This window comes from Lemur catta, chromosome 16 (assembly GCF_020740605.2).
Source record: "Lemur catta isolate mLemCat1 chromosome 16, mLemCat1.pri, whole genome shotgun sequence".
In the NCBI taxonomy this organism is placed as follows: domain Eukaryota; kingdom Metazoa; phylum Chordata; class Mammalia; order Primates; family Lemuridae; genus Lemur; species Lemur catta.
The window spans coordinates 1,285,019-1,296,894 of NC_059143.1; the positions used below are offsets into that span (position 1 = coordinate 1,285,019).

At 37.8% G+C, this 11,876-nt stretch overlaps 1 protein-coding gene across 3 annotated transcripts in view; it reads right to left on the bottom strand.

The window, feature by feature from the left end:
* The window catches only part of CNOT6 (CCR4-NOT transcription complex subunit 6), a 74,592-nt gene that overhangs the window by 14,061 nt on the left and 48,655 nt on the right, over nt 1–11,876 (bottom strand). For all 3 annotated transcript variants that reach the window (XM_045527705.1, XM_045527706.1, XM_045527707.1), the window contains one exon: nt 10,312–10,397. In XM_045527705.1, coding sequence (XP_045383661.1) covers nt 10,312–10,397 — 86 coding nt within the window. The remainder of the gene's footprint in view (nt 1–10,311; nt 10,398–11,876) is intronic.

Genomic DNA, 11,876 nt, shown 5'->3' on the forward strand with positions numbered 1-11,876 from the left:
AAGCTTTAGATAAGAACCACTCTACTCCAGCTAAACACCAAAGAAAAACTGTGCCCCATCTCCATCCATGACAGCAAACACCAAGTGGGGAGTCTAGACTTCCACCCTGGTAAGGAAGCGAGGAGGTGCTCCAGTGCCCCACTGGAGCAGTGTCAGAGCCAACTTCACTCCCCTCAAGGCAAGAACAAGCTCCTCCTCCTCAGTGAGTACTAAGGCTTCCCTTCACCTCCTTTGCTGTCAGAGGAGGCCGAACAGTCAAGACTTTCACATCTCTCAGGTAATGACCCCCATCAATGCAGTGTCTGTGGAGACTACGTGGGGAGCCAAAGTTGCCACCCCTGCCCAGCAGTACTGACAGGTGTCAACACAGGCTAAGTGGAACCTGAACTTCTACCTCTGCTGGCAGTAAGGAGACAGTGTCCCTGCTCCTCTTGCCAAAGCAGTGTTAGAGAAAGCCAGCTAAAATACAGTTTAAATAAAATATAGTCTCATAACATAATATGAATAAGTCCAGTTTCAAGTGAAAATCGCTCATCACACCAAGAACCAGGAAGATTTCAAATGAAAAGAGATGAACAATAGATTCTAATACTGAGATGACAGAAACATTAGATGACTAAGATAAAGCAGTCATGATAAAAATGCTTCAATGAGAAATTACAAACATGCCTGAAATAAATGAAAAAACAGGAAGACTCAGCAAAGAAAAACAAAGTTCTGGAAAATAAAGAAAACATATTAAAAACCAAATGGAAATATTAAAACCAAAAAATAAGAATCTCAGTAAATGGGCTCAACAGCAGAGTAGAGGGAGAAAGGTATCAGTGAACCAGAGGACAGAACAATAGAAATAATGACCTCATCTGAACAACAGAAAGAAAACAGACCCCCCCCCCCCCCCCCCGCCCAAAAAAAAGAACAGAGTCTCCAGGACTCATGGGATTGTAACAAAAGATTTAATGTTTACGTCATCAGGGGCTTGGTAGCAAAGGAGAAAGAAGATAGTACTGAAAAAGCATTAAAAAATAATAATAAATAACCACCGAAAACTCTCAAACCTTGGCAAGAAATATAAACATACAGATTCAAGACACTGAGTGAACCCCCAAACAGGAAAAAACCAAAGGAGCCCCACAGCAAGCAAGACATATCATAATTAAACTTCTGAAAACAAAAGACAAAAAAACAAATCTTAAAAGCAGCTAGAGAAAAATGACAGACACCTTATCTGTAGGAGAAAAAAATATTTGAATGGCCAGGTGCCGTGGCTCACTCCTGTAATCCTGGCACTCTGGGAGGCCGAGGTGGGCGGATCGTTTGAGCTCAGGAGTTCAAGACCAGCCTGAGCAAGAGCGAGATCCCGTCTCTACTAAAAATAGAAAGAAATTATATGGACAACTAAAAATATATATAGAAAAAATTAGCCGGGCATGGTGGCACATGCCTGTAATCCCAGCTACTCGGGAGGCTGAGGCAGGAGGATCGCTTGAGCCCAGGAGTTTGAGGTTGCTGTGAGCCAGGCTGACGCCACGGCACTCACTCTAGCCCGGGCAACAGAGTAAGACTCTGCCTCAAACAAACAAACAAACAAAAAAATTGAATGATAGCTGATTTCTCATCACAAACCATAGAGGCCAAATGGAAGTGACACAATATTTTTCAAGTGCTGAAAGAAAAAAACCTGTCAAACCCATAATCCTATATTCAGTGAAAATATCCTTCAGGAATGAGAAAGAAATAAAGACATTCTCAGATGATGAAAAACTCAGAGAATCTGCTGTCAGTAGATCTGCCCTAAGGAAACCAATAAAGGAAGTTCTCTAAATAGAAAGGAAATGATAAAAGAACGAACCTTGCAACATTAGAAAAGAAGAAAAAAAGATGGTAAACAAAAAATATGGGCAAATGTGTGCTTTCCTTCTCTTCCTTTTTTTTTTTCTTTTTTTTTTTTTTTTGAGACATGGCCCAGGCTAGAGTGCCATGACATCAGCCTAGCTCACAGCAACCTCAAACTCCTGGGCTCAGGTGATCCTCCTGCCTCAGCCTCCCAAGTAGCTGGGAACTACAGGCATGCACCACCACGCCCGGCTAATTTTTCATTTCTTTTCTTTCTTTTTTTTTTTTTTTTTTTGCAACAGAGTCTCCCTCTGTTGTCCGGACTAGAGTGCTGTGGCGTCAGCCGAGCTCACAGCAACCTCAAACTCCGGGGCTCAAGCAATCCTACTGCCTCAGCCTCCCAAGTAGCTGGGACTACAGGCATCTGCCACAATGCCTGGCTAATTTTTTCTATATATTTTTAGTTGCCCGGTTAATTTCTTTCTATTTTTTAGTAGAGATGGGGTCTCACTCTTGCTCAGGCTGGTCTCAAACTCCTGACCTTGAGCGATCCTCCCTCCGGCCTCGGCCTCCAAGAGTGCTAGGATTACAGGCGTGAGCCACCACGCCTGGCCTGCTTCTCTCAAACTTTCTAAATCATGTTTGGCAGTTAAAAAAAATTATGTAACACTGATGTGATTCTACATGTATGTAGAGGAAGTATTTTAGGCAATTACATTATAAATGGGGGTGAACAGAAGGATATAAACAGAGTTAAGGTTCCTGCATTTCACTTGAACTGGTAAAATAACACCACTAGACTGATAAGTTACACATACACAATGTACTACCTGGAGCAACCACTAAGAATCTATGCAGATATAATCAAAATACCACTGATAAATCAAAACAAATATCGAAAACAAATGCTTAGGAAACCCACAGAAGGCAGGAAAAAGAAAATGGAGTAACAAGAAAATTGGATGAACAAATAGAACACAAAAAATAAAATGGCAGACTCATGCCCCAACTTATCAATAACTACCTTAAACATAAATGGTCTAAATATACCAAATTAAAAAGACAGATTGGGCCAGGCGCGGTGGCTCACGCCTGTAATCCTAGCACTTGGGAGGCCGAGGCGGGTGGATTGTTTGAGTTCAGGAGTTCAAGACCAGCCTGAGCAAGAGCGAGACCCCGTCTCTACTAAAAAATAGAAAGAAATTATCTAGACAACTAAGAATATATAGAAAAAATTAGCCGGCCATGGTGGCGCATGCCTGTAGGCCCAGCTACTCGGGAGGCTGAGGCAGAAGGATTGCTTAAGCCCAGGAGTTTGAGGTTGCTGTGAGCTAGGCTGACGCCACAGCACTCTAGCCCGGGCAACAGAGTGAAACTCTGTCTCCAAAAAAAAAAAAAAAAAGGCAGATTGGCAGAGTGGATTAAAAAACACGACCCAACTATATGTTATACACGGAAACTCACTTCAAATATAACACCACAGGCAGGAAAGGAATGGAAATATATCTGTATCACGTATAATTTGAACAAAGGTAAACAGCTGTGGCTATATTAAACTAAAATAAAGAGAACTTCAGAGGAAATAAAATTGCCAGAGACAGAGAGTGATAGTATGTAATGATAAAGGGTCAATCCCCCAAGAAGACACTGCAACTTTAAACAGAACTGCCAAATATTTTAAGCAAAAACCGACAGAACTGAAAGGAAAATAGATAAATCTACAATTATAGTTGGAGACTTTAATATCCCTCTCTTAACCATTGATAGAACTCAATAAAAACCTCAACATTATCAATCTAATAGACATTAGGTTAATATATAGGATCTAATAGACATTCATAGACCATCTTGCCCAATAACAAAATACATATTCTTTTCCAGTGCTCAAGGAACATATCAGGATAGGCCAAATCCTAGGCCATAAAACAAACCTGGACAAATTTAAAAGAATTACAGTCATACAGAATGTGTACTCTGACCACAAAGAAATCATATTACAAATCACAAACTAAGCCAGGTGTGGTGGTGCATGCCTGTAATCCCAGCTATATTTAGGAGGCTGGGGCAGGAAGATGGCTGGAGTCCTAGGAATTTGAGGCCAGCCTGAGCAACACAATGAGAACCCATCTCTTAAAACAAACAAACAAACAAACAAACAAAAAAACCATAACTGAAAGACAATAGGAGAATCTCTAAGCACTGGAAAATTCTAAATAATCCACAAGTCAAAGAGAAAGTCTCAAGGGAATTTTGGTTTTTTGTTTGTTTGTTTGTTTGTTTTGTTTTGAGACAGAGTCTCACTCTGTTGCCTGGGCTAGAGTGCCATGGCGTCAGCCTCGCTCACAGCAACCTCAAACTCCTGGGCTCAAGCAATCCTCCTGCCTCAGCCTCCCGAGTAGCTGGGACTACAGGCATGCGCCACCATGCCTGGTTAATTTTTTCTATATATATTTTTAGCTGTCCATATAATTTCTTTCTATTTTTAATAGAGACGGGGTCTTGTTCTTGCTCAGGCTGGTCTCGAACTACTGAGCTCAAACAATCCACCCGCCTTGGCCTCCCAGAGTGCTGGGATTACAGGCGTGAGCCACCGCGCCTGGCCTCAAGGGAAATTTTTAAATGTACTGAGCAAGTGAAAATGAAAATACAACCACTTCAAAATGTGTGGCTGGGCATAACTAAAGCAGGGCTGAGAGATACATTATAAAAGAGGAAAAGTCTCAATTCAAGAATCTAAACTACCACCTCAAGAATCTAGAGAAAAAGAACAAAATAAACCTAAAAGCAAGAAGGAAGGCAATACCAAAGAGCAAAAATTCATGAAATTGAAAACTGAGAAATAGAAGAAATTTTTTAAAAAGCTGTTTCTTTGAAAATATCAATAAAACTGACACACTTGTATCAAGACTGATAAAGAGAAAGGACAAAAATTACCAATATCAGGAATGAAACAGGGTATCACTACAGACCATGCAGACAGCAAAAGGATAAGGGAACACTATGAACAACCATATATACATATGTGTATATACATGTGTGTGTGTGTGTGTATATATATATATATGGACCACTTCTGCAAAAAAACACAACTGTCACAACTAACTCATTATGAGACATAGACAATCTGAATAGTCCTACAGCTATTAAAAAAATGAATTTGTAATTTTAAAATGTCCAAAAAAGAAATCTCCAGGCCCAAATGTTTTCAATGGAAAATTCTAGCAAACACTTAAAGAATTACTATCAATTCTACAGAATTTCTTCCAGAAGATGGAAGGGAATACTTTCAAATTCATTACATGAAGCTGATACTACTCTGCTACCAAAAACAGAGTATAAATATAAAACAAGCCAAAACTATAGACAAACAACCCTCATGCATGCAGAGGCAAAAATTCTTAAGATGGCATGATTTTCTACATAGAAAAGCCCAAGAAATCTACAAAAAACTAAACACCTTCTAGAACTCCTGGAAGTGAATGCAACTAAATGGCAGGATATAAGATAAACATTAAAAAATCCATTGTACAGTCATGCACCACATAATGCTTTGGTAAACGATGGACCATGTCCCGTAAGACTATAATATTGTATTTTACCGTATCATTCTATGTTTAGATATACCCATACTTACAGCTGCCTACAGTACTCAATATAGTAATATGCTATACAGGTTTGTAGCCCAGGAGCAATAGGCTATCCTATATAGCCTAGGTGTGTAACAGGCTACACCATCTAGGTTTGTGAAAGTATGCTCTGTGATGCTTGCATCTAATGATGCATTTCTCAGAACTATCCCTGTGGTTAAGCAACAGATGACTACTTCTATATACTTGGAATAACATGCATGGACAGCAAATTTTACAATACAATAACATTTACAATCACTCAAAACAAAAACAAAAAGACTTAGGTATAAACCTAATAAAACAAGTACAGGACTTATATGCCCCAAACTACAGAACACTGATGAAAAAAGTCAATGAGGATCTAAATAAACAGAGACATATAGCATGTTCATAGACTGAGTGACTCAACACAGTAAAGATGTCAATTCTCCCAATCTGATACACAGGTTTAACATAATTCACATCATACTCCCAGCAATATTTTTTGCAACAACAGACAAGATTAAAGTCTATAAAGAAAGTCAAAAGAAACTAGAAGAGCTAAAACAATTTTGAAAAAGAAGACTGAAGTTGAGGAATCAGTCTACCCTATTAAGACGTAGAGAGCTACTTACAGAGCTACAATTAACTGTGTGTTTGTTGGAAGGATAGACACATAGATCAATGGAACAGAACAGAGAATCCAGAAACAGATCCACACATATGCCCAACCGATTTTTGGTGCAAAAACAATTCAATGGAGGCAAGACAGCCTCTCCAAAAATGGTGCTGGAGCCACTGGAACATCCACAGCAAAAAAAAAAAAATACATAAATCTTAAACTGATCCTCACATATTTTAACTCAATTTTAAATCAAAGTGGATCACAGACTTAAAGGACAAGTATCTAGAATATATAAACAACTCTAATAAACAAGCAAACAATCCAATTAGAACATGGACAAAGACATGAAGAAGATATTTAACAGAAGAAAAAAAGACAGATGACAAATAGCACATACAAAGATGTTCAATGTTTTCAGCCATCAGAGAACTATAAATCAAAACCATGAGATATGACTACACATCAGAATGGCTAAAATAAAAATAGTGACAACACCAAATGCTGGCGAAGATGCAGGGAAATTGATCACCCACACACTGCTGGTAGGAATATAAAACAGTACTGTCACTATGTAAAACAGTTTTGCAATTTCTTAAAAAATTAAACACGCAACCCCCAAATGATCCAGCAATTGCACTCTTGGGCATTTATCCTAAAGAAATGAGGACTTACATTCACACAATAACCTGTACATGGAATGCTCATAGCAACTTTACTCATAACAGCCCAAAATTGGAAGCAACCCAGATATCCTTCAGCAGAGAATGGTCAAGCAAACCATGACACATTCATACTATGGAATACTGCTTATCAATATAAAGGAACAAACTGTCAATACACGCAACAACCTGGATGAAGAGCCAAAGAATTAACCTGAGGGGAAAAAGCCAATCTCAAAAAGGTTACATATGGTATGATTCCATTTAATAATATTCCTGAAATAGTGAAATTACAGAAGTAGAGAATGAATCAGTGGTTGTCAGCAGAGAGCTGGGGGAGGAAAAAAGTAGGTGTGGCTATAAAAGGGAAGCAAAGGGATCCTTTGGTGATGGAAATGTCCTGTATTTTTGTAAAAGTGGCAAATAACTGTATGTATTTATGAGGTATGATGCAATGTTACGATACACGTATATACTGTGGAATGATCACATCAGGCTAATTAACATATCCATCACCTCAAATACTTATTTGTGTTGAGAACATTTAAATCCATTCTTTTAGTCATTTCAAAATACACTTCATTATTAACCATAGTCACCATGCTGTGCAATAGATCACCAGACCTATTCCCCTTGTCTAACTGAAACTTTGTACCCTTTGACCAATATCTCCCCTTTACACCCCACCCACAATCCCCAGCCTCTGGTAACAACCATTTCTGCTCTCTAGTTTCATGAGTTTGACATTTTAAGATTCCACATGTAAATGAGATCATGCAGTATGTGTCTCTCTGTGCCTAGCTTATTTCACAAAATGTTCTGTATCTTGACTGTTCTGCTTATGATACTGTGAAACTATAGTTTTGAAAGATAGTACCATTGAGGGAAAATGGGTAAAGGGTACAAGGACTATTCTGCATTATTTCTCACAAATGCATGTGAATCTACAAGTATCTCAAAATAAAAAGTTTAAGTAAAAAAAAGTAAGCATCTAAAGTGACAGTCTTGTCTTTTACCATAGCACAATTTTTTTTTTTTTTTTTTTTTTGAGACAGAGTCTCGCCGTGTTGCCCGGGCTAGAATGAGTGCTGTGGCGTCAGCCTAGCTCACAGCAACCTCAAACTCCTGGGCTTAAGCGATCCTACTGCCTCAGCCTCCCCAGAAGCTGGGACTACAGGCATGGGCCACCACGCCCGGCTAATTTTTTCTATATATATATATTTTAGTTGGCCAGATAGTTTCTTTCTATTTTTAGTAGAGACGGGGTCTCGCTCTTGCTGAGGCTGGTCTCGAACTCCTGACCTGGAGCAATCCACCTGCCTCGGCCTCCCAGAGTGCTAGGATTACAGGCGTGAGCCACCGCTCCGGCCTACCATAGCACAATTTGAAGAATGTGAAAAATGTGGGTGGGGGGGGGAAAGCAAAGCATGCAAGCCTTATACAATCAACTTTAAAGAAAATTGTCTGAACTGATTCATCAGGCAGAAAAACTGGCTCTGTATGAATGTATTTTGTAGCAAATAGACATGACTATGAAGTGATACATTTTTCTCTCTTCCAAATAATTAAGAGGTACCATGAGAAATCAATGATAGCAAGTTTTCAGAGAGAGCAAAGATGATACAATCACTTTAAGAAGTAGCTGGCACAACATTAGAATTAAAGTGTAAGCTGCAAAAAGCTCAGAAAAACAACAGGACTTATCCAAAAAAGGTGAAATCAGTGAAAAGACTGCAATTACAGACAGGTGTGTAATACTGTTCAACAGGGTATCTCAGATAAACAAATGTCTCTTTGAAACTATATTTCCAAGGAAGAAACATAAAAGTCTAGAGGTAAAAGAATAAAGGATCTTTTTGAAATGGAAGAACAAGAGATCATCAAAAATGAAGGTGCCATAAAGACTGCCCTAGCCCTGCAAACGTTTACATTTTAGAGGCTTTTATGCACATTAAATCAGTATGAAAATTTGTGACTTATGACCCTATCTTCAAATAAAGTTAGTGAAAATTCTTAGTGAATCCAAATTATGGTTTGCAAAATATATTCTGTAAAATTATAAAACTCTGAACTGGAAGGACATACAACAATAGCTGCCTCTGCCATGAGAAGGACTGAAAGAGGAATAAAAAAGCTTCAACATTTTGTAATGTTTTATTTATTTTACGTTTAAAAATTAACAGAAAAGTGGTCATGCGCGGTGGCTCACGCCTGTAATCCTAGCACTCTGGAAGGCCGAGGCGGGAGGATCGCTTGAGGTCAGGAGTTCAAGACCAGACTGGGCAAGAGCAAGACCCCGTCTCTACTAAAAAATAGAAAGAAATTATCTGGACAACTAAAAATATATAGAAAAAATTAGCCAGGCATGGTGGTGCATGCCTGTAGTCCCAGCTACTCAGGAGGCTGAGGCAGAAGGATTGCTTAAGCCCAGGAGTTTGAGGTTGCTGTGAGCTAGGCTGACGCCATGGCACTCTAGCCAGGGCAAAAGAGTGAGACTCTGTCTCCAAAAAAAAGAAAGAAAGAAAAATAAATAAATAAAAATTAACAGGAAAGTGACAAAATATTCATTGTTAATTCTGGTGGTCAAGCATATGAACACACTTAGCTACACAGTACTTTTCTGTTCTTCAAATTTAAAAACAGGATACAAAGAAAAAGGACTAGGCTGTGAGATATAACAGAAAAAAATCTTCATTCTACATTTCACTGGCCTTTATTTTAATAAGCATCAGCCAGTCTAGCCCACACATAAAAAAACTTTCCAAAGAACCATTTATACAGCTGATGTTTGTTGAATATGATTTTGCATTTGTAAACATGTATTTGTATTTTTTAAATACTGTTTTTTTGATAAATGAAACAGATTCGTAGGAATAAAATGTAATTTTATATCTGTATTTTTAAGAAATAAGAGTGCAATTCTTGATCTCTTTATCCAGTAACCTTCTGTGAAGGAAGCAACTGTACAGTAGGCAGGACACACCTGCCCAAGACTGGTGAAGGATCACTTAATGTGATGAAAAATTTACAGGCACTGACATACTGTCAAAATGTGACTTTTAATCTTGCTGGCTTAAATAATATATATTTCCAATAGTTCCTGCTGGATTAATTATGTCCTCAATTGCTAACATATTAACCAAGTCCTCATAAATTAAGCTTTAAAAAATATGCTTAAATCCTAATCTTTATTAATTAGCAGGCTCAAATGGATTTCTGTACTTTATGAAGAATCTCCATTTTTTGAGATTTGAACATAAGGGGAAAAAGCTGCTTATAATATAATGAAATAAAGAAAGTATATCCTCAGGAACGTATCATCAAAACATAGCGGGTTGACTAAAACAGAGGCCAGAAAAACAAGGCTGGACCAGGAGCAAAACAGAATTCAAAAACTAGTAGACAGTCTACACCTGAACAAATGAGAGAAAACCGTTGGGATACATCTAAGAAACTGATGAAGTCTAAGGAAAAGTGATCCTGCAAAAAAAAAAAAAAATTCCCTGGCAAATGAATCCTTACAGCTTCTTTAGATCCAAGACATACATACAAACCATAAGAAGCACAAATATGGAAGTCATACCTTTCAGGCCTAAAGTCTGCAACTGAAACAGTTTTCCCAGTTCAAAAGGCAGAACTCGTAACAGGTTGTTATTTAAATGGAGCTCCCTGTTGATGTAAAAATTCCAGGAATTCAGAAAACATATTAACCTTTAACTGTTGAAGTCAACAATGTAATTTCTAAGAATACAAGCAACTAAGAATCACATAATTTTATGTTATGTTCCAACATCTAGTACAGTGATTCATGAACTCTATGTGGTTAAAATAAAACCAACTGCTATATGGTGGGAGGTGGGGGAAAAACCAACTGCTATAGAGCAATACTTTTGTAAAATACAGGAAAAAACAAATTACTAGAAAAATGAAACAAGGGGATAAAAGACTAAATATAAGCCTCCATTTAAAAAGTATTAGATTCAACAGATAAAACAGCCTAACATGTGAACTGTTGAAAGAGAGGCTGGGCCTGGTGGCTTATGCCTGTAATCCTAGCACTTCACAGGAGGCTGAGGTGAGAGGATCGCTTGAGGCCAGGAGTGTGAAGTTGCAGTAAGCTCTGATGATGCCACTGCACTCTAGCCTGGGTGACAAAGTGAAACTCCATCTCAAAAAAAAAAGGAGGGGGGGACTAAAATGATAAAATGATCATGTAGTAACAACTCAAAACTCAAAAGAGCTTATGATAGCTGCACAATTAACTTTATAATTTGTATTATATTTACTAAAGTTTCACTTTAGAAATAACATCAACTGTATTAACTACTCATGATCATTTTAGTAATTTGTTTTATATAGATAACCATACTATAAATATCAAAGAAATCTTCAATTGGGGGGGGGAACCCAGAGACCCAACAACGAAATACTGGCAATTTCCTAAATTAAGTTTTATTTATCAATTTTTTAAGTATGAGGGAAAACTATTTCTATAATCTTTGGTTCTTGAAATTTAAGTCAATCTAGGTCACTACTGAGAAAACCAAAAGTCTGTAAGGCCATAAAATGAACAAGAAAAACTAGTTCTGCATAACTGGGGTTCCTGTTTAATTTCCAAATATATACATGGAAAAGAAAGTTCTTCAAGTAAATTTGTTTCAAAGGACTAAAAGTGATTATATTATATACTCAATAATTAATCTGAGAAAAATGTCAAAAGGCTGGCCTGGGAGCAATAAAGGCAAAGGAACTTTCACGAGTCCTTATTCATTTTTACTACATAGCTAATGGCAGAAGGCAGGAGAAAACCCAGTGGAACCATGGAGAAAAGGCAGGTGCTATGAAATGGATAAAATATTCCATCGGGATTAACGGAGGAGCTAGAATTTGGATTTCTATTTAACTTGAATAGCTATTATTCACCTTATAAAACAGAGGTAATAAAAAAAAATAGTAATTACCATTTGTTAAAATACAGTACGTGCCAGACAAGGTGCTAAGGGCTTTTTACTCATTATCTTAAATATCCCTAAATAGGTTAAGAAGCTTGCCCAAGATCACACAACTTGTAAATGGCAAAGTCAAGATTCCAACCTGAATTCCATGTGACTCTAAATCCTATACATCACACTATAATCCTCCAAATTT